Source organism: Hermetia illucens, chromosome 6 (assembly GCF_905115235.1).
Source record: "Hermetia illucens chromosome 6, iHerIll2.2.curated.20191125, whole genome shotgun sequence".
Taxonomy (NCBI): domain Eukaryota; kingdom Metazoa; phylum Arthropoda; class Insecta; order Diptera; family Stratiomyidae; genus Hermetia; species Hermetia illucens.
The window spans coordinates 59296012-59319948 of NC_051854.1; the positions used below are offsets into that span (position 1 = coordinate 59296012).

General features: G+C 43.2%; 2 protein-coding genes across 2 annotated transcripts in view; one reads left to right on the top strand and one right to left on the bottom strand.

Moving 5' to 3' along the window:
* LOC119659829 (DNA-dependent protein kinase catalytic subunit-like) overlaps positions 1–20141 on the bottom strand; it is a 45912-nt gene extending 25771 nt beyond the window's left edge. The window contains exons 1-7 of the mRNA XM_038068122.1: positions 19679–20141; positions 12509–12690; positions 12140–12448; positions 11263–12072; positions 9917–11199; positions 4126–5949; positions 2227–4067 (exon numbers count right to left, since the gene is read on the bottom strand). Of these exons, the coding sequence (XP_037924050.1) occupies positions 2227–4067; positions 4126–5949; positions 9917–11199; positions 11263–12072; positions 12140–12448; positions 12509–12690; positions 19679–19808 (6379 nt within the window). The 5' untranslated portion in view covers positions 19809–20141. The remainder of the gene's footprint in view (positions 1–2226; positions 4068–4125; positions 5950–9916; positions 11200–11262; positions 12073–12139; positions 12449–12508; positions 12691–19678) is intronic.
* Positions 20142–20246: 105 nt separating this feature from the next.
* LOC119659831 (UMP-CMP kinase) lies at positions 20247–21793 on the top strand. Its single transcript, XM_038068125.1, has 2 exons — positions 20247–20801; positions 20871–21793. Exons 1-2 carry the CDS (start codon positions 20412–20414, stop codon positions 21240–21242), a joined length of 762 nt encoding a protein of 253 aa, XP_037924053.1. The 5' UTR covers positions 20247–20411; the 3' UTR covers positions 21243–21793.
* Positions 21794–23937: the final 2144 nt, after the last annotated feature.

Below are 23937 nucleotides of genomic sequence, written 5' to 3' on the forward strand. Positions count from 1 at the left end.
CACTATCGTTTTTATCAAAGATATTGTGCACCGAACCGATATTAGTATACTGCGTCGGCTCGGACGAGCGCCGATTCATCCGTAAATTCCGGGGGCTTTTAATGGACTGGCATCATTTTCTTGGAGTATGAAAATAATAAAATTTAGGAAATAGTAAAGAAGAAGGAAGATTTTCCTGCATTTGAGCAGAGTACGAAAATGCATCGCTCACTGCAGCACGCAAAGAAGAAGACAGGAAGGGCTGAAACACCCAGCGAGACACCAGAATATGCACAGCCAAATAAATAGGAAATCATGTGGTTGCCGGTACCGGGACGGCAATTCTAGTACCCTGCCCCTGAAAAAGAACAACAGAAAACACCCAGAAATAACTGCGCTACCAGCTGAGAACACCGTAAGCACCAAACGGGCCGCAGTTAGTTCGTTTGCCAAACGCACTGGGGAAAAGTGGAAACAGGAAGACACCTCTGGAAGAGACTCCATCCAAATAATCTCCAGGGTTTAAAAAAAAAAGGAAAATGAAACAACACGTCTACCCAAAGTCAAGGCGGATACCAATGATGGGGCATTAAAGTAAAGATGAAAAAACGGAGGATAACTGGATCGTCGGTCCGTCTCATTAAACTGACAGAATACAAAATTTTTGCGGAAATTCTCGGCGAGATCCGATATAAGATCAAGCCCGAAGACACTGGAAGGTTGCGAAGCCTTAGTTAAATTAAATCCGAAGACAACACGCAAGAGTATGTTCCGCTATATGGTCAAGGGGCTACTAGGAGAGAAAGCTCTGGTTTCTAATCTAGAGTTTACGTTCTCCATGCAAATTCGAGATCTTGACTGTCTCACAGAAAAGGTCAAATTAGAGGAAACCACCAAGCGTGAAAGTCCAGTGTAACCAGAGCCCGAACGGGTATCACCTTTTCGAAGTCTCAAGAACATCCCGCTGTGGTGGAAGTTGCCGTGCAATACGCAAGGAAATTCCTTAATAGCAGGAAAATCAGAATTAGTAAAATATGATTTAGTGCTCATCAGCGTACAGTACCAATTCACGGATGGAAGCTTCATGACATCTCGACTTATCAGATACCGCTGCCATCTGGGTCCGGCACCCGATTTTAGATTCTTGCTCTGAGCCGAGAGGATGGCTTTGTGATAATGGTTTTTAGCGTTTATCTAACAGCGGATGAGTAAATAAGGTAATTATCCGGCAGGCTTAATGGTCTGCAGGATACCGGAGTGGTGGATCCTGGTTGGAGGTGACTTCAATGTCAGGGCGGTGGAATGGGATAAATTCCAGAGGGAAAAGGCTCCTGGAAATGGCAGAACACAGCTCATAGTTTAAACTCCGCATCCAAGGCGACGCGAAGCATACCCGACATAACCTTTGCGTTGGAATCACTAACGCGAATTCTAGAAGACTTCTCGGCAAGTTCCCAGTGGTTCACGCTATTTGTCGCAGTGCACCAGCCCGATGCTTTCAGATTCGCGGTGACACTACCATAAATTCAACGAGAATGCCGAAGGAGGCAAGCCACAATGACAGAATACGGATTAGATAAAAGGAGACTCCACAAAATGCATTCAATTTCTTAAGATGGGCAGACGTACTAGTAAATTCATTCACATGCCGAGCTATCTCTTGCGCTCTGACATGCTTCCAACGATAGCCTGATAAGACTCGTCATGCCAGAAGAGTCGTGTCTGGTCAGTTATGCGGATTATGTTGCTGCACTTGTGCCGGATTCACTGCGCAAAACATACATTATACATACATTACATTAGTTGGCAGTCCGTCTACGTGCATTATGGGAGTCCAACACTCTGTGCGTAAACACATTCACCTATCCTACCCACAAAAAACAGCCTAATTATAGACCATAAGAACCGAGCCTAACTAAAGACAGCGGAGAGGAGATTCCGCTTAAAAACGGATATTTATAGAGGGTTAAGTAGTCCGTATTCAATTTGTATTGGATCGCATGAATTAAACAAGTGGTGATACAGGCAATTCTTCAGAGCCTTGGTAAATGAGATCGATCAAAATAATTCGCAACAATTAAGTACCGATTTGTTGCAGAGTCAGATCATGCTGGTCGCAGAGAGGAAATAACTCAAAGTTCTGATAGCTGTGTCTAATTTTGATACAAAACCGCGCATCCATTTCACTTGATTCAGTATCTAAATATTAAATTTATAGAAAAATGAATTACAAATAATTGTACTTACTCCAAGATAACAGCATTGCTATGAGATCAGTTGTGAAGAAATTAAGTCGAGTCCCCGCACATTCATCAACCAAAACCTGAAGGACTGGACCGAAAAGCGCGTAACTATAATGCTGAAAGACCTCTCGACAATTCTGCACCATTTGCGCCAAAAACAATCGAATATTCTTATGATTTTCAGAATTTTCCATAGCACTTGCAATTGCAGTAATCCACTTGTATGGACGTCGATTTTCCGATCCTGGTGGTGGTTTCGGTGCAATACTATTTTCAAACATATGTTCAATAACTCCACATAAAATCGGCATAACTTCATGTTTATTCAATTCGGTGCGCTCCAAGTGGACTGAAGCAACAGTTCCTTCGAGTTTTTCCATTTGCGCAAGCACTTCAGCGTCGGTCCGAACTGTGGAGTAATTTAAGTCGAGCTTGGAAACATCTTGACTTAGACTCGATTGGAAAATGCTTTGAGTTTGAAGTTGTCTGGAGGAATACGTCGGTAGTAGGCCACTGGAACTTGGTCGTGGATTGATTTTTCGAATCGATATAAAGCGTTCCTTGACTTTGAGATATTCTTCCATCTCTTGGCTGTCGAAACTATATAATGTGTTATTCGTGCAATCAATTAGTTTTTGCCAAACTAACTCATTTTTCGTTGAGTTTTCTTCAAAGATGAATTTAGAATAAAATTGTAACCCGTTTTGTGTATTGGAGACAAGAGAACAAACTGAACGGTAAGCGGCGCATTGATACTGGCGAAATAACTCCTTTGCAGATGGATCATCCGTCACAAACACCTCAGTTCTGGAATAGAACGCTTTCTTTGTCAAAATCCCGACGAGTTCGTTGCCAGATTTCAACTCGCCTAAAAGCTGCCTTCCTATCGCGCTATCTCGACTGAGGAGATTGTCCTTAGACAAGCTCCCAAACATCACTTCAACCAAAGAAAATCCAATGATACGATCAACTAGTGAATGCTCAACAATCCATCCAGAGTTTCCCGATCCATAGTTAGTCTCTATCATTTCGTACATTCGCTTTATGCTAGCGATAAAGAACTCCTCAAGACTCTTTGTATGACAATTTTGAATCATTGTAAGCAGAAAGCGATCAAGAATTGTCAGTCGGAATTTCGGCTCAATTTCGCGATCGCTGATCACCTTCAAGACCAGATTCAATTGCGTAGTTTGTTGATTAATGGACAGCAGTAAAGTATATGACTTTAGCTCCGACCGGATCATCCATTCGATTACATGCTTACTATCTGGGGCAGTGCATTTGATCAAAAACTCTAAAATCACATAGGATTTGGAAAAGACTAGGCAGTTCAGCAAATATTTGAATACATATTTCAGTGCAGTTTCCTCATAGCTGTTTTTAGCAAACTCTGAAGATCTTAATGGGAGATATTGTCGTTGGATGCCTTCCAAGGCTTCAGTGAGTTCGCAGTGCTCTTGGTCGTCGGGTCCAACCAATGCTGGAAGAAGATAGATGATGTTCGATTTTCGCTTCAAGGATAATGTTTCGTTTCTCAGTTGATCCAAAATCCACTCTTCAAGACTCGCAGCTTTTTTTCGGAACCTTTGCACTTCGTACGGACTAGCATTCAATAAATTACTCACCAATTTGGTGAATGTTTGATGTTCATTATTTTTATTAACCACTTGAATGATGTTTGCTATATTCTCCAAAATATGGTCAATTGCTGCTTTAAGGCTTGATGTATCGTCCTTTCTGTTTTTATCCAGATGATCGATGAGATCAATGAAAAAATTTAAGATTTGATGGAAATTGGACGAAGTAATGTTTCGAAGGAGTTGTGAAATTACATCTTGAATGAACCTGTACGACAATTCAATTAATTTATACGAGAAATAGAAATTCGACTCCCGGCACTTACCTTTCATCGCTATACTTGAAGACCGTATTCTTGTAAACTTTCAAAAAATGACTCCCATGCGTTATCATTGTGCCCGATTTCTGCGCCTTCAATTCCGTTGTGTCTAAAAGACAATGGACAACATTCGGAGCCATGGTATTTACAATAAAGCACACAGACATCAACTCGTTCACTAGTTTCTCAACGCTTGGATCCAATTCAACAGCAAAGGCGTTTCGAAGCACAGTTTTCTTGATCTTCAAAAATAAATCACTGAAAATTTCCATTGACATATTCTTCAAAAATTTCCGCCCCGATGCATCGGCATGAAAAACTTCTAAGTGCTGACATACAAATTTAATACCAGTTACAGAGTTCTGTTGCTCTTCAGATACGGAGTCAGAGCTTAAAATTTCTTCTATCGACGTGTGAATGTCGTTTAAGCGAAATTTCAAACTTTCTAAGATGTCTCGTTGCAATTCAGCCACAAATTGTTTATCTGCGCATTTTTCATGAAGAATTTCCATAAGAACTTCAATGTATTTCGGTAATTTTCTACGAATGTTCTGCACTCTAAAGTCAAAGTTCAGTTTGTGCACCTCAAATATCATCTGATTTAGAAATTTTATGATAAGATGTTTATTCTCAGCCCAATATGAACTTGGAAATGCATCAGCACAGCCATTCGCATGAGCTTTACACATAAAGTCCATAATGCGAATTGTTATGATTGTTTTAATCGTTTCGATTCTAGAGCAATCCTCGGAATTCATTTGCACGATTGTATCCGCACTACTAATGGATGGGTTCGGATCGATTCTGTTCAAAATTTCAACAACTTTTTCCCAGCAAATGTTATCTAGATAATAGGAAATGACTTCAAAGATTTTGGCTCCATCAAAGATATCATTGCAGCCTTCTAGGGAGTTAACATCTAAAAGCAAACAATAACAATCCAAAGATGACAAAAAGTGTTGGAGCCATGAATAAATCAATGAATACGGAGAACTCTTCTCGTTCTTCAAAAAATCTAAATTTGGGCGTGCTTTAATCCCCGTTCCGTCCATTGGCCCTTCACAAATATCTTGCAAAAGTCCGATAGATGTATGTTTTTTCAAAAACTCCGCATATGAATTTATGTTAAGGACCCGAACTGATAACACTCTGCTTATTTCGATACATTTATGACGATAATTCATCAGCTTTGAAGAACACTCAGTAACCAGAAATAGAACAATGTCTTTCAACGTTTTAATCTCCTTCACGGAGGGAACAATTCTGTTAGACTGCTCTCTATTGAAAATGTCATTTCGCTCCTTCAAGACGCGAACAACATGATCTAAACTCATCGAAACTTGTTCCAGATCAGAATTCAAATTCTCTGCTAATGAAATCGTACTCATCTCTTCACTGAGCTTGAAATTAACGCAAAACGTATGAAACAAATCGATGAAGTAAACGTCGCATATTGTCTCCTGTTCTCGCAAGATGCGATATAGATTATTGAAAGCTAAGGCGGCACCATTCCTTTTCGCGCTATCTGAGTCGAAGCTGTACATTTTTAGATGTTCCAAAATAGTAGATATACTGCCCTCCGATGCTGCCAATTGTTCCGCTCTGACTTGTTTGATGCTCCACTCAACAAATTCGCGTAGGCAGACAGCCGACAGATCTCGTATAGAACTGTTACCACTATTGGAAATACCATTCATTAAGGCCTCCATTAAGGATTCAACTCCTTCAAAGTTCTCGTATTTCGACATGTAATGCATCACTTGTTTGAGCAAGGGTTCAAACATCTGCTGAACTGTTCCATCGCTGTCTGATCCCAAGATAAACATGCATCTGTAATATGAGAAAGAGATCATTCGCATTATTCGAACTTGCCCTTATTCTAATTGGAACCATATGTATATGATTTGTTTTTAAATATGACAATGCATCAAAAAGCCAATCGAAGGAAAAATGTTAACATAAGTAATAGTAAACACTTAACTTCGTTGTGACAATCAATCGATTGGTAAGACGCTGATAGGGCGTTACCAGTCAACTGACTTCTCCTACGAAGACAAATATTGATTTCTGTAATGCACACATACTGATCGATAACGGGGTCCTAAGGTGTCCTCTCCTCCTCAATCACATCGGATGAATTTCTTTTCCTTTTTTCGTAAAGACAATGTATCTCATTTGCTAGAACACATATAGGGATCATTCCTACGATACCGGAAATCACTTTTCTATGGTTTTCGGCGATGAAGATTACTCCTGGCCAGATAGAAATTACATGTAATGGAATAGATTGCGCTGCATCTCATTAATCCAATGTTAGGCATAATCCTTGCCAAGCATGGACTAGCAGTTGCAGCCTTCCACAAAACCGACAACCGTAGAATCCTTCACCATACTCGTACATCACGTACCTTAAAAGAGATCCCATTGCACTCCTTCGGCACTTGATAGGGATCTATCAAATCATAGGAGTCTCTCCGAGAAATAGTTCCCGATTAACCAAGGTAGATAGCAGGGACAACTATAATACTTTTGCCAAAGTGCCGTTAGTACAGTCCCAGCTGATCCAATTAAGCGCACTTTTGACGTCCAGCGTTACCACAGCGCAGCACTTGCCGAAGGTCATCGCATCCTTAGCTAGATCCACGACCCTTGCTATCACATCGTACGCAGAAAAAGCTTACCGAAACCCACATTGTCTTTCTGATAAACCTCCAACTTGCTTGATGATTAAGAACAGCGTTTTTGGGGTTTTGGTCCTAAAACCAACCTCCGCTTCTCTGATGAAGGGAAAACTCATTGCTCATCATGCACAAATGAAAAGTGATCGTTAACCACTTGGGCCAGGTCTCAATGGCCAGTTTAAGAGCTCTATTTGGAATTCCATCGCATCCAGAAGACTTCGCTTCACTAATACTTCCACAGATTTTCTGTAGTTTTTCCAATGATGATCCGACATCGCTCTTACCTTTTGAAAAAGTATTCTTGCTTGAATTCTAAAAAGCTTCGAGGGAGAAGTAGAGCACCATGACTTGTCTTGTTACGAAAACGGATTTCATTGCTGACTTCCCTGTCTCCAATGTGAAGAAAGGTAACTAAATATCTCTTGGGTATAATGTTCACTCACTCGCCAAGCAAGCCCCTCATCAAGAGAGCACTGAACTACGTAGAATCAATAATCAAGACTGCGCTTTTCTCTCAAAAGGGAGTTTCGCTTCTGACGTTTGTGACGATAAGAATTGTTCCCTACCCTACCTACCTACCCCATTCGACTGCCTATGCGTTGAAATTGCCACCAATTATTTTAGGACTGGGATTTTTAGCACCCAACACGAAATTATTCCAAATTTTCACACAGTTAAATTAGAATGAGGGTAGCAGATGTGCAAATCAGTTCCCGCCTTAGTTTTTTGAAAGGCCTGCTTCCATCATAATGCTGGTACTGTTCGTAAATTGCCTAAATGTCACTCTTGAATGGCCTACCAGGACCTGAGCCGCCTCTGAATGGCTGAAGTTAATTTGTATCAATTTCCTTTCTATATACTAAACACTTGCCACTACTTGCAGCACGCCAATCATCCATACCTTCTTGCCTTTTAAGCAATAGACGCCGTGACTTTCTGGTGCAGCCCTTGGTGGATTTTCGACCTGTCTTGGTCGTCGGCTGCAAAGTAGCAGAATTTAAGACTATCGAAAGCAACTTTTAATACTGAAACTGCTCTTCGAAAAAATGCCGAACTGCTCTTCGAAGGCAGCAAGATGTCTTCTCTTCTGGTGACATCATTTAGCTCTCCGCATTCCACTGTTATCTTCTTCTTTCAATCTCTAATCTGCTATACATCAAGTTATAAAAAAGAACCGATTACTGGTTAGAACTCGACAACTCACTGACCAAGTTTTTCCTTTTGTAATAGTGATGCATGGCAGAGAGGTAGGTGTTGGAGCCTTGGAGTCTTTGAGTGACAGTGATCTTGGTGTTGAGATAATTCCGTTCCCAGATTATAAACAAAGTGGCGTTGTTAATACGTCGGATAATATCCAGTTCGGTTCCAGTGCCACCTTCGGCAGAATCCACACTTCCTAGATATATAAATTGATCAGCGCTTTCGATGCTCTGGTCATTAATGCAGATATTGAGAGTATGATGACCCGTCAGGCTCAGAACATTGACTTTGTCATTTCTCTCTAGTTCAACTTTACCAGCCTTTTTCCAAATCCAGAGCCACTTGGCCAAGGTCCATGATCCAGCGAGAGAAGAAACAAATATCATCAGCGTAGTCGAGATGTATGAAGAAAAAATCATCGTTCATTGAACTGCTCCATGTCCTCCGGGCAAGGCAGCATGAAGAACGCCACCGATAACTGAAAGAAATAAATATCGGTGACAAGATACAATCCTGACGGACTCCGCTTTGGACCTCAAAATCCTCTGAAGTTATACCTCGATGCAGCACGTGACAATTTGCGCCATCATATGCCTGATATGCTCTGATAATAGCTATTAGTTTCTCCGAAATGTCCCTCCTGCCAGATACACTCCCTGTTCACACTATCGAAAGCTTACTCGAAATCGATGAAGAACAGGCGAAGCGAATATCTAAACTCCGCGCACTCTTCCAACATGATCTGTAAGGTGTTGATCTGGTCAATGCAGGAAGATCCGAAGCGGAAATCAGAGAAACTTCAACGGATATGATATCGTTAAGAACCGTGGTAAAATATTCTTTCTATCTTTTCAGTTGCTCGTCACTGTGGATGAGGAATCGACTGATAACATCCTTCTCAGGACGATCGAAGGATTTGTGAACACATGCAAGCTTTTTCGTAATGCAATATACGCTTCTGAAATCATTGCATTCTGCGGCATCTTCCGCTTCCCTGACCAGCGCAATAGCAAATTCCCTTTTTTGTCCCAGTGCATACCACGTTGAACTTCCCTTTCGAGGAAGACGTCACCGTCTCTCTTGTTATGCATATCCAGGAGACAACTCCTGAATCTACTGTTGATCGCAAAGCGGTCGATCTGACTGCTCGTGCGGTGTCGAACAGTTGAAACCCAACTGACCTTATGGAAGCCTCTGTGCTCGAACTTTGTGCCCCCGATTTCTCTCATTTCCATAACCACGAGGCAGCGTTCATTGTCTTTATTGGCTGGCTTTTCATTTTGCGGTTTCCATTATCCTCGGTGGTTGAATTGATTGATGCGAGCCAATGGGAGAGACCGTCAATTGTGAGAAGTGCTTTGAGAGGATGGGAAAACATCACCTCGATAGAGCAGTGTGCAGTGCCTCGGACAGTGCACTTCACAAGAATAAAAAGAAATGGTGAATCGCGGATGAATACCGATAGAGACGTAGAGCGATTCCTATGTACGTGCCACACTACGAACTCTGCTCTTCGGATCGCAATAGAGCAAGTTAACTCAAAGGAGGAGTCGATGGTAAACGACCAAACAGTCAGCCGAAACAATGGTGGCCTGATATGCTGGATGGTGATCAGATCAGACAAATAACAAAGCAAAATGGCGCAACGGATCACGACGAGCCGCCACGCTTGTGAACGAGACAAAGATTAAAAAAGAAGATACATCCCGAGTAGATTGAAAGATTTGAGTATGCATCAGGCGACAATAATTAAAAACATTTTAGCCTAATATCCAAAAACTACGATTGGAGGCCTGGAAATTCTTTTCTTTTCTAGAGAAAAAATTTGCTACTACGTTTTCTGTGTCGTGTGTTGCCACCCTAACTGACTGGTTGTCCTTCTATTGTTGAAAAGTGCAATTAAAAATTAAACTTACCGGCATAATTCCTTCCAAATTTGTCCCTTATATCTCCGAATTCCCATTACATAAAGTATCACAGCATGCACTAATTCACAAGCAGAAACTTTTGTTTTTCGATCACTAGAAGTCACAGCCAACTCACATATTCTTGGCATAATAGTGTCCAAATAGATACTTGGCCGCATTGTCGGGAAATGAAGAATAACACGCAAACTCTGGTTCATTTCCCACTTCACTAAATTATCGAGGGGTTTCCCGTCCAAAATCATTGCGGTAGCAGTTTGCGGACTTAATTTGCCAATAAATGCCATTATCCGCTTTTGAAGGGATATCAACTCAGTTTCACTCACTTTCGGTGCAATTGCTTTATTCATGCGACGTTTGTTTCTCACTTTTACAATTTCAGGATTCTTAGCTTCCTCGAAGCCTTTACTTCGTAAGTATGAGTCCAAGCACGGAAGAACTCGTTTGAAGAATTTCGACATTTCCGGCGAATCTTCTGAATACTGGTCATGCATTTTTTCAACAGCTCCAACGGCTAGTTTCGCTAACCAAAGTGTACTCTTGCCTATATCCAGCGCGATCTGAAATACTGGTATTAGGGCTGTAATGTACTCTCTATAGAAATGAATTGGATATTTCAAGATCAGTTCCAAGCACGATATCTGCAATTCTCCAGAAATCTTCTGACATTTCGTTATCAGATGCTTGAGGAAGTGGGAGAGGTGCAATCGAAGATTGTGAACTTCTAGCAACATTGTATCGTCAAAGTAACGTAGAAACTCGGCCTTTACTAATCCAATCTCAAGCAACTTTAAGAATCCACTCACAAGAGGATTTTGTATGGCCAATCGAAGCATCGTTGTACAAAACTCCTGAATCCAAGGCCGAAAATACGTGGCCCGAAACTTCACCCAAAACAAATCTCTTAGGAAGTCAACTACGTTGAAGAATATGTGAAAGTCCTGTGGTTTTACCGGGCACAAATCAATATTAGGATCACAAAAGTAGAACTCTTTATCAGTCCCATCTTCATCAGTATAGACGCGACGTTTCGTGCGAAAATCCAGTTTGTTGACTATCGCAAATAAGCTTTTCATGATGTAATTAAATATTTTCTCTGCAATCATTGGCCTATTGTACGTAAAGTTCTCCACATCAAGAATGAAACCTTCCCACAAAGGAAAATAGGCTCTGAACGTGATGTTCTCCTTCCAATCGATATCTGTTGACCAGTCCAGAGTTGCATCATAGACCAACTTGTGGGCACAGGTGAATATCATTCCTTGGAAAATAACCTGGAAAGAGAGGAGTTTGATATCAAACCTTGCATCTTAGCACCAAGTAAAATCGAAACACACCTTCTCCAAAATATCATCCAACAAATTGCCGCTGACTTTGCTCAAATTGAAGAACGCCTTAAGCAAGGATCCTAACACCAACTGCGTGTACGCTCGAGACAAATAATGAAAGTCTCTTATCAGCCTAATCGTAATAGTTTCAACATTGTGCGCCAACATTTCCATTACCTGCTTATCATCCGTAATTGTTATAATTTGCGACAAGGCTTCTACATAGTCTGGAAAATGTTCTAAAATGTCTCGCAATTCATTATCCTCCGCAATCGAAACGAGTTCAGTTCGCTGTATCACCAACAACGTTAACTTATCCAGCATATCCGGCAACAATGCTTTACATGGACCGGACATAACTCCAAATCCACGTACAGCAATACGAAATAAATACGATGGCGAATCCTTCGATTCAAGCTTTTCGCGAAAAAAGTTCATAAAAAATCCCAAAATGTTTCGATCATTCTCATCTTTACGGTGTAATATTTCCGCGGCAATTGCCTGATGAAAAGCGTGAATTGCATAGATGCCTCTTCGACGATCTTCGTAGATGGTTGATGATAGCCACTTTTCCAGACAAGTATGCCAGTACTGGGCATCTTTGAATATCAGTGATCCAAATAGAGATGTATGCGTTGTGAATAGCTCAATTGCTGCCCGGAATGTAGCCTTCTTGCTGCTGTCCATTGGATCCGATAGCCTTTTCACGCACGTATATATTCGCTTACAAACATCTGGTTCTGCCTCTGGGGATGGTGCGAAACTCATCAAATATAGATTAAGTCCTTGTAGAGCTCCTGTTAGCGTATTGAATTGGAGCTGCAGACAACAGATGAAAATGATATAATCAAAAATCTTCTTGTAGCTAGAAATCTAGTCTCTTTACCGTTTCTTCATTCAACAAAACAATTTCCAAAGGTTTCAAAAACACATCCCGCATTGACTCAGCGTCAACCACACTGGTCATGCCATTAGGCGAGTTACGAGCGATTATCCCCAGTAACTTATACACTTCTTGCAAAAATGTGCTTTGTTTAATCTTTTGATTCATTACAATTGCCAACAGCTTTGTAACAATAGGAGACACGTCCGTTTCACGCATCAAACCATTCTGGACTAGTTCTTGCATCACAATTGTAGCGCATTCTTTCTCCTTTGCAGAAACGACAGTCGATACTGCATATTGCAAGCAGGTCTAATATACGATAAAGGAAACATGTTTCAAAGCAGGTCAAAAGTGTGAAAATTTACTTACTGTGGAAGCATTTTCGATGTAGGCATCAAAGTTGATTTCTTTTGCATAGTTTGAGAATAATTTGCTCCAAAGTTCGAAAATGGCAACGTTTGAAACGTTGAATAGTTTGTTGTGCCTGATGGACTTGTTGACGAAAGCGAGGGCACCATTAACATCATGAAATAGGACCTCAATGGCATGGGCTGAAAATACAATTGTACATCTTCAAAAGGGTTTTCATGTAAGGCTCATATAAGAACAGAAACATGGAAGGAAATCTTAGAAATTTATAGGCTGGACCTAGGGATGGACTGGCATGTCGTATATAAATCAATGCAGATGGAATTAATACCCATCAACCTAAGAATCTCCTATATATATACACCCCGATGTGAAACAACTGACCCCACGACTTTCTGCGGAACTCGAAATTCTTCTCCACTCTTGTCTCCTGTGCAACTTGACTATTGGGTGGCACACTCGCCCTTCCTTAATATGTACCTTATCCACTACGCCTTCCGCCTTCATATCAACACATCCGTGAGTATCCGGCTTGTACGCTGTTGAAGTTCCTCATTTGTTACTGTCTCAAGCACCAGTACCCCGATAAAAGGGCTCTTTCCAATATGCAGTTTGGATTCTAGAAAGGTCCACCGTAGATGCAATAAACGTTGTGGGAAACACCGCAGCCGCTGCTATAGAAGTTGTGAGGTGGCGATGGGGGTCAAAAGGGTACTGCGCAGTTGTCACGTTGGGCTTGAAGAATGCTTTTAACTCAGTACACTGGTCAGTCATCGAAACATCCCCCTCGTACAGATTATGTGCCCTGAGAGTGGCTTTCGAACGATATCAGACGACGCGGCGTTAGTTATAGCCGGACTGCTGCCGGAAGACATTTTGTAACGAATCTACAGCAGCAGAACGACAATTCAAAACGCACTGCGATTGATCTGGAGCGAGGAAAAGGTATCATCAATGGTCAGATGCAGACCCAATGGGATAACTCGACAAAAAGCTGATGGACGCATAAGCTGATTCTAATCACCCGTATGTGGGTCAATCGTCACCAGTTAGCGTACTTTCTATCTCGTCACGGCGGGTACCACAAATATCTACACAGCTTTAGGCATGACGACTCGCCAACATGCCCAACCTGCCCAGGCGAGGAAGAAGACGCAGAGCATACAATATTCTATTGCAGACGATTCACGGCGTAGAGGACCAACATTCCGGGCGTGCATCTTCTGGTGGAGCGCATGCTTAAGTCGGAAGACAAATGGCAGGAATTAGTGCCATTCGTAACTAATGTGTAAAAAAAGCTCCGTATAGCGGAAAGGAGAGGGCGAGCGACAACAGTACAGGAATGACAATATAACTGCTAACCGCCCGCGTGAAGTAATATCTAACGACAGTTCCGCGGGGTGAGGGTTTGAAGGATGCATAAGTGTGGCTGAGTATGTAGGCGCAGATTTACGTCCACGAATCGTACACGTCAGCGGCTTCTGGTAATGTCTTTGGAAGATTCCACATCCTGACTTAGTTGAAAAAACACCCTTTGATATATACCAAAAAACCGACACTCCATCGGATCAGCGACAAGCGCTAGTTACCAGTCCAGTCATTGTAACTGAAAATCGGATGCGACCTACGAATTCTTTCAGTAAAGACCCCCCAACCCTCTCAGGGATGGCCATTTTTTGCTCAGATCATTTGATCGATTTCTGCGATTGTTTCGAAAAAAAATTTCACCCCCGAAAGAGGGTGCCACATTCGGAAGGGATGCACATATCAGCGCTACATAACTTTTTTTTCTTATGCCGACCTCTACTCCCACCTCAAAGTTTATGTCAATCGGTCTTGATTGAAATAATTCGCGACTTCAGCGAGCTTCAATGACTGGACTACAAGCTAAATACCCTGTCCACATGTTTGCGTTACGAAGGTTTTTTTAGGTTTGGCAAGTGTGGCGGTCAAAGGGTAGTATTGGTCCCAGGGCGAAACGTGGATTGGTACCCACGATGGAGCATAAAACCTGGGAAACGCCTGCTGAACCAACACCAACAGCTCTACTACCAAACCCTATCTCCACCTCCACGTGGTGATCGCTGGGAGTTCTTTCTTTATGAAAAACTGCAGACGGAGAAAGATGAAGGCGAGTCTCCCGCACCTAAAAACAGGACCAAATGTACCAACTGATCCTCCAGGATGGGGGTTGGGTAGGGCTGACAACCCTACACGGAATACCAATGTTACGAAGCCACGAAAGGAGCTCTCATGGAACGTGCGCTCCCTGTACAGACCGAATGCTGCTGTTATCAGCTTTGAAAATACAGGATGCGGCAGCATAACTTTCTTTTTTCAAAACTCAATAAAAACTATTGTATGCATCGGAAAATATTTATTTATTTTTTATAATGTAGGTACATATCTAAAGTTTTTATTTACATTTTTTTGAAGATCAAATCTGTTAAGTGACGTCCCCCATTCTCCATATATTGCGTAAACCGATTTCTGGCGTTTGTCATGACTCTTGTTAGCATTGCAGGTGTTATGTTGGCAATTTCTTCTTGGATGTTGGTCTTCAAATCTTGTAAGGTTCTTGGACGGTTCACATAAACACAGGATTTCAAAAAACCCCATAGAAAAAAATCACAAGGGGACAGATCGGGAGAGCCTCTAATTGAGATAAGAAAGTGTTCCCTCAAAACAGCCATCGATACTCTTGAAGTATGTGCTGTTGCACCGTCTTGTTGGAATCAAGTGTCCCCCAAATCCAAATTTTCTAGCCGTGGGAAAAAAAATTCTGTAGCATGTTTACATACCGGTCCGAATTCACTGTCACTGTAACCTCATTTTCCTCAAAAAACCAGGGACCAATAATTCCAGCTGAGGAAATTGCACACCACACTGTGACTTTGGGTGAATGCAAAGGCTTTTGATGCAATTCTCGATGGTTGGTGTCAGCCCAGTAGCGCATGTTTTGTTTGTTAACCGACCCACACATGAAAATGGGCTTCATCACTAAAAAAAAAAACAATAGCACCCTCGGGAACGACATCAAGAAGAAGCTCACACGCGTTCATCCGAGAATTGAAGTCACGTTCTGAAAGTTGCTGAACTATCGCCATCTTATAGGGATGAAAATGAAGATCATCACGAAGAATTTTTCTCACAGAACGATCGGATAGTCCAAGGGCAGATGCGTGTTTGCGCGCAGAACGCCGTGGCGATTGCAACATTGACGCTCTCACTGCTTCAATGTTCTCAGGTGATCTAACGGGCCGAGGGACTCGAGTTCTTCCTTTTGTCGCACTTGCAGTTTGTCTGAATGTAGTGACCCATGTAACAATTGATTTGCGGTCTGGGACGGGAGCCAACGAGGCTAAATTAAAGCGATTCCGAAATGCACGCTGTGCTTTAACCGAATATCCGCTTGAAAAGTAAACCTCAACGGCAAAAGCACGCTCCTCACTATTCCAACGCATGATGGCAACTGAACCGTGTCGGGACAAAACTTTACAGTATCCCCTCTTGAACGAGACCACTAGCGCTCCGCTATGACAGCAACTAACTGAGTGGCGCGCATTTTAAAAAAGGAAGTTATGCTGCCGCACGACGGAGCCAGTATTCAGGCGATACGTTGGCTACCATAGCTTACATAAGGATACCAATGATAAGGGATTGCGCATTATCCAGTTAGCAGCATCACACGAGATGGTTGTTGGAAGTACGTGATTTGCGCGGAAAGCGGTTCACAAACATACGTGGGCTTCTCCAGACGGGACCACTTTCAACCAAATTGAGCATGTGCTAATTGAACGCCGCCATCTCCTAGCCTTGATGAATGTCAGAACATATAGGGAGGCCAATATAGACTCGGACCACTATCTCGTTGGCATGGTACTCCAAGCTCGAATTACGACACCACCTACAATCCCCTCTGACAATCAGGTGAGAGTTAACACTGAAACCATCCACAACACAGCCCTCCGCGACACCTATAAGGGGGAAATGGATGCCGTAATAACCGCAGTCGACAGAGGACCTGAAGATGAGGCATCAACAAACGATCTTAACAACCACCTCAACAACGTTATCATTGATACGGCCAAAAAAAGTCGGAACGGCTGGTTTGACGATGAATGTAAGCTAGCAACGGAACGGAAGATTGCTGCATACCGAGTAATGTTGCATTCTCAAAGTACGCGTCGAGCGGAGAAGCGACTTCACAGACGGAAAAAGGAAGCCTGGGAGAACCAACAAGTCTGTGAACTTGAAAAGTACAAAGAGCAACCGCACCAGGCGTGGAAGTTTTACCAACAAGCCAGCAGGATGAAGCCTTATACACCACGATGCTCATCCTGCTGAGACAAATATTTCCGACAGAATGGGCATATTAGAGCGATGGGTTGAGTACTTTGATGAGCTACTGAACAACCAGAACATCGACGAGTTGGAGGTCCCGTCAACTGAAGACGACGGACAAATACTGCCACCACCAAGTATAGGAGAAACAGTCCGTGCAATTCATCGGCTTAAAAATCATAAGTCGCCAGGAGCCGACGGAATTACAACCGAATTAGTTAAATATGGAGGCGACCAGTTACACCAAGCGGTTCATCAACTTGTGCTCAAGGTATGGGACAGCGAATCAATGCCTGGCGATTGGCAACGAGGCATTATCTGTCTCATACATAAAAAGGGAGATATCAAACAGTGCAGCAATTATAGAGGTATCACGTTGCTGAGTTCCATCTATAAGATATTCTCCGCTATCTTGCTAGGCCGGATAGCCCCATACGCCCAGAACATCATTGGCCCATACCAAAAAGACTTCACTCCAGGCAAATCAGCAACAGATCAGATTTTCTCTGTGCGGCAAGCGATGGAAAAACTGTTGGAATATGGACAACAGCTGCACCATCTATTCATCGACATTAAAACCGCCTATGATAGCATAGCCAGGATAAAATTGTACACGGCCGTGAGAGAATTCGATATCCCGACGAAATTGATAAGACTCACTAGACTGACCCTGACCAATGTGCGAGGCCAGATAAAAGCAGCAGGATCACTCTCAAAACCATTCGACATCAATAACGGTCTACGACAAGGGGATGCCCTATCATGCGTCGTCTTTAACCTGGCCCTCGAGAAAGTGATCCGTGATGCTGAGGTAAATGCAAGAGGTACGATCCTCTTCAAGTCCACCCAACTACTGGCCTATGCTGACGATATCGACATCATGGGAAGAACCACCCGAAACGTACAAACTGCCTTCATCCAGATCGAGCAGGCGGCGCGAGATCTTGGGCTATACATCAATGAAGGCAAGACAAAATATATGGTGGCAACGTCAGCACCGAAGACGAATCAACCAACAACATCAAACCGCACTGGTCAAACACGAAGAAGAATAAGGATAGGAGAATACAACTTTGAGACCGTTGACAATTTTTCCTATCTAGGGTCGAAAATCACAACCGATAACAGCTACAATGAGGAAATCCGCACACGGTTGTTGTCAACCAACGGAGGCTATTTCAGCTTACAAAAACTGTTTCGCTCGAAACGTCTCACCATAAGGTCAAAGCTCTTACTGTACAAGATAATGATCTTGCCAGTCCTCATGTATTCCTCGGAGACTTGGGTTCTTCGCAAGAAGAATTGCGAACTCTTAGCCGCGTTCGAGAGAAGAATCGTCCGAAGAATTTTTGGCCCCCTACATGAGGATGGACGATTCTGTAGCCTACATAACGACGAAATCTATGAGCGATACCATGACCGTCCGGTTGTGGATAAAATCCGGCTCAATGAGTTAGGATGAGGGTGATCCCACCCGAAAAGTCTATAAGGGCAATATCTATGGTAGAAAAACAAGACGAAGCAGACCCTGCCTAAGATGGAGCGATGGTGTAGGTCAGGACCCCAAGGAATTTTTTAGGGATATCGAATTGGTGGACCTCGGCGCAAAACCGAGATGTCTGGAGTTCCTTATTAGGGCAGGCCTAGACCGGATACCGATTGTTGATGATGATGAAGTGTGGATGCCCAAAATCGCCTACAAGCGCTAGCAACCAAGCCAAACATCCTGTTCACAGGTTTGCGCCTGTGACTTTTTCTTAAGGCTTGGTAAGCATAACTCCGCATAAGGAGATAAGTTAAGAATCTTCATTTTATTCAGTATCATGTGTTTGAGTACGCAAAAGAAGGCCACGTTTTGTGAAAAACTGACTGAAATGCGAATTTTTTATTGTATATTTATTAATATCTTGAGCATGCGTAAAAATTCCCAATTTCCAGCCCGATATCATAGTTGAGTAGTTATTGAAGTACAGAGCAATTTATACACCCAAAGAAAGGTATTTTTCAGGTGGCACGCTAGAAGCCACTGAGGCCAGTATCATCAATGGTACAACAACCGGTATCCAGTGTAGATCTGGCTTAGTAAGGAATACCAGACTTCGACATCCCTAAAAGCTGTCTGGTGTCCAAACCTAAGCCATCACTCCATCTGAGGAAGGGTTTGCCTCGTCTTATTTTTCTACCATAGATATTCCCTTTATAGCCTTTTCGGGCTAGATCATCCTCATCCATAAGGATTGAGTGACCCGCCCACCACAACCTATTGAGCCGGATTTTATCCACAACCTGACGGTCATGATATCGCTCATAGATTTCGTGGTTGTGTAGGCTACGGGATCGTCCATCCATGTAGGAAGAACAAAATTCTTCCGAGGATTCTTCTCTCCAACGTGGCCAAGAATTCGCAATTTCTCTTGTTTCTGGATCACTTGCTAACAGGTTTGACGAAATAATTCGCCCTAATTACGTCTTAGAATTGGACGGTGCCTACAATCAACCAAATTCGCCATAAAACTCCCACTAGTATGAGAAAAGTGTAGATCTTCAAAGGAGACCTTATTAGAACATGGCCCTTCAAAGGATTTCCTCAGACCCATGAAACCTACACCTCTTTACAGGTGCTCTCTACAGGGTTGACATTGAGCAATGAATGCCCTTTCCAGTTAGTATCTGAGGATTTAAGACATATCGGACCCAAAAGACACCCTCGTCCTTCGTCGTTTACATAATAAAAAGCACCAAATCCGCCTATCCTTTCCTTTCACCAATCATGCAACCATTTTTTCCCGCCAATTTGCGACTATCACTAATTCTTCAAATAGTTACCTAGTTCCGCCGAAGTTAAGTCTTGATCAAAGAACTTGCAGGCATTTTCCACTATCTCCTTCGCCTTTGCTGGGTTTTCAGACCCCAAGCACTCCTTCAGGCCATCAAGATTTAGAAATTTACTTGACATCACTGCTACTGTTTACATTTCACCATTTTACACAACAAAAATAGAGGCCGTCCACTACTGGAAGCGGCATGTTTTGTTTTTATTATTAGTTCCAAGGAAAAGACGCTGTCAACTATGAGGAAATTGGCATAATATATTTTCGGGACATTAAGTTTAACGGATTGAAAGGGTTTTCGTGAAGTTCTGGAATAACATCTGCTAGGTACTTGATTCAGTTGTTTAATCGACTTTTAAGCACATTTTGCGGCATTAATTTGGATTTAGTTTAGTATTCCCACCCCACGCGAGAAGAAGTCAATTCAAATCGCTCGAGGCGCTTAATTTGACGTGGGTACAGTCTCGTTCATCTTCGACTTTCTTGTTCCACTTTTCATACACTGTTAACGCCGAACCACTGCCGCTTTGACATCTGTGACTTCCGATCCGAGTACCTCCGCCTCGCACTCCCCTACTTAAAACCAATTTCAATTATAGAACATTTTTCCCTATCAACGATATTATCGCGTCTACTTCGCTGGGAAACAAGCTGTAATTGGTCTGACTGATTAAGTGAACGGCGGATGTCAGTGCATACAGACCTAGTGCGTGACTAATCAGCATTTGATGATAACCCATTGTGCCCGGCACGTTAGCTTTAGTGTCAAAAAGTTGTTGGCTAGCAATCGTCAGTGGACGTCCTGCCAACCGCGCAAGACCAGTTATTTGCCGTCAAAAGTAGTAACGCGGTGGTACTCGTCGACAATGGCCAGTGGAAAGCCAAAAGTTGTGTTCGTTCTAGGTGGTCCAGGCGCCGGAAAGGGCACTCAGTGCCAGAGAATTGTAGAGAAGTATGGATTCGTTCACTTATCGGCCGGGGACCTCTTGCGCGAGGAGCGCGCCCGGGAGGGATCTGAATACGGAGAACAAATCGAATACCACATCAGGAACGGTTCCATTGTCCCCGTCAAGGTGACTTGTTCGTTGCTTGAGAACGCAATGAACCACAACATTAAGGTCAGTCCCAGCCACGTCCAAGCCGCCTCGCATTTCGATTTTTACCGAACTTATTGATTTTACTTGCAGCAATTCGGCAAAAACAAGTTCCTAATCGACGGCTTTCCTCGCAACCAGGACAACCTGGATGGCTGGAACGAGCAAATGTCCGACAAGACGGAAATCCTCTTCGTGCTGTTCTTCAACTGCTCTGAGGACATCTGCACGGAGCGATGCTTGGGGCGCGGCAAATCCGGAAGCGGTCGTTCCGACGACAACGCCGAGAGTGTGAAAAAGCGCATCAACACCTACAACAACGACTCGCTGCCCATCATAGAGCACTTCAAAGAGCTGAACTTGGTGCGGGAAATCGATGCAAGCCTCAGCGCCGACGAGGTGTTCGCGAAGGTACAGCAAGTGTTCAACGAATGCTCCGCGGTGGGTGCGGGCGGCGACCAATAATTCTCGGACCTAGCGCGACTTATAGTTAAATTCTAGAACAAATTATTGCGGGCGGTAGTGGACGAAGGTTGTGTGGCGTTTCAGAGGCGCGACGGAGAACATCACGTAGCGCCCCCAGGGTCTGCATGCTGTTTTCCTATTTATTTTGATAAGCAATTGGTTTAAGTACATCATAAGAAGTTCAAAGTGAGACCTAAAGGCATTCGTTTCGTTTTCTTTTCGTGTTTACATTCCTCGCGCTCATCTTTCGTCTGTTACCTGGCATTTCCATTCTTTTGCGACTTGCGCCTGCCACAAGCTCGTGCAGGCGACAAGCGATACAAGGCATAGCAAACACTTGAAGCATACACGACTTTTAATTTAAGACTTAAGAACTTATTGGTAAGGCAAAGTTGTTATATTCGGAGGAGATTGTTAAGGTTCGATCACCGTGTCCCAGTTATAATAGTCAGTAGAGGGTGCAAGTAAGACCTAGTAGTCATTTGCAACCACTTAGCGCAGTTTTTCCTTGAAAATTTCTGAATAATGAAATAAACCTTCATTTAAGTCTATTTGGGTAGTTTTTCTTGCCCCGTTCCAAGCCTATGGTTTCTGGTATTACAGTAGAGCCTCTCCAACCCGACGAGTTGCTAGCATAGTTCACACAGACCAAGTGCTAATCAGCGAATAATATTGGAACAAAAAAAACAGCTTTGGGGTATCTCAACCTTCAGGGTACCACCGCTGCAATCTCGTTTCGATACGACGCCGGTTTCAGGTTCAAGCCCAAGACCGAAAGACTGGATGGGTGACGTTTTTCAGCATCTCATTATCACGGAATGGGACGATGCCGGACTTTCGACACAGGTTTGATGCTTTGGAGAACCCCGTTTTAGGCATGCAGGTCCGGTCCTGAGTAGAGGAGAATTTTTCTCCCCCTCGGGCACCAGCTTGTTGTGGTGGGGGAACCTGTAGTAATTAACTACTACATTAACGGTGTCCAAACATGAATATGGAAACAAGGGATTTAAACTCTCCAAGTGGTAAGAAGTCACAGACTGAATCCACCATCATGTCGCAGCCGAGGCGCCCCTATGGATAAATCTCTAGAAGGCATGCTTTCCGACTCAATGGAAAGCTTGCATTTAGTGCCTCCAGCGAAAGTAACCAGAAAGGAAAATACGGAAACTCTCATCTTGGGAGAAACTGGAAATTCGACTACGGCCGACCCGTCCGCGCTACTACAGCTAAAATCTACCCATAACCGGAAGAGGAAGGCTCGGCAGAAGGGAACTCCAGCCAGTAAGCAGGGTTGGTTTAAGAACGCTACTAGTTTAACGCCGGTATGTGGAAATGGACCCAAGCGACCCGAACAACGTGAACCTGGAAAGGCTCCAAGCCGGTAGGAGAAGAAGACACTGCGAAGGAAGATGAAGTACCTTGGGAATGAGAGCATGGACGAGGCTATACCGCTAGATGCGGTAATATCCAGAGAAATTGGACGCAAGGAAGCGGAATCTTCGGCGGAAGTTGGGAAAAACTGGCAACCCCGGTGAGATCCACACTGGACACACCAGACTCTTCTGTCAACGGTTATGGGCGCAAGAAGCGTAAGACCAACACATCTGTTGTGGCCAACGCTTTATTGTGCTCCGCATCAGGGCTTATATCCACCCGTCCCGCGGAAATTACGACCGATGTGCCGGGAGGTAATCAAATCAGCGAGAGAGATCTCAATGAAACTGGTCTCTCCGATAGGAATACGGACACGAAGGCAGGAAGGAAAGTGACGTATGCGCAAGCTGCAACCCCAGTTCTGAGCGCTGCCGTAGGAGCTTCTTCCAAGGGTGACAAAATGTCAGAGGGACAATGTATCATCCTCTGAGAACGCTTGCGGAAAAAAATGCTGTAGCCTGGATAGAAGCCAGGATTTAACAATCAAGGTTCTCGTAATGAGCTTCTTCACTTGAAGTGCACTAATAAGATCGCCTTAAAGTGGCTCCAGGTGATCCCGGCTTTGAGTTGTAGCAGTCGGCCCAAGTTCACTATTGTAAACACTGAGCCGCGCAGTACAGAACATATCCGATGTCGGAAGGACAAATCTGCAAACGTGGAGGGTTTCAGCTTGGTATTCTAACTGGACCAAAAGAGTCTGAATGTTCTCAGGGACTAGATAGATTGAAATTCAATCATATCAAGAATCTGTAGAGGATCATCTCCACTTTGAGAGCGAAGAACAATGATGGTCTTCGACTTACATAATATAGAGTAAATCGCACCTTTTACGGAAGAGGCGGAAGAAAGGGAAGCGCTCGATCTAGATGAATGCAATTTGTACATGTCTTCTTGGCCTTCCCACAATGTCAATATCGTCAGCATAGGCCAGTAGTTGGGTGAGCTTGAAGAGGATGGTGCCTCTCGCATTTTCGTTAGTATCATGGATAACTTTTTCCAGGGCCATGTTGAAAAGGATGCCTTTCCTTCACCCGTTATTGATGTTGAAAAATCTCGAGAATGATCCTGCTACTTCTGTCTGTCTCGCACATTAGTCAGGGTCAGCCTAATCAGTCTTATTTGTTCAGTTGGAATATTAAATTGTTTCATTGCCTTGTGCAGTTTTACCCTGGCCCGGCCTAGCAGAATAACAGAGAATATATTATAAATGGTACTCAGCAAGGTTTTTTTTATCAGACAGTTAATTCGTTGATGCCAGCCA

Excerpts from the sequence above, each read along its gene's own strand:
- LOC119659831 (XM_038068125.1), top strand. The coding sequence starts at position 20,412 with ATGATAACCCATTGTGCCCGGCACGTTAGCTTTAGTGTCAAAAAGTTG. Across the intron at positions 20,802-20,870 it reads CAATGAACCACAACATTAAG|CAATTCGGCAAAAACAAGTT; the intron begins GTCAGTCCCAGC and ends TTTTACTTGCAG.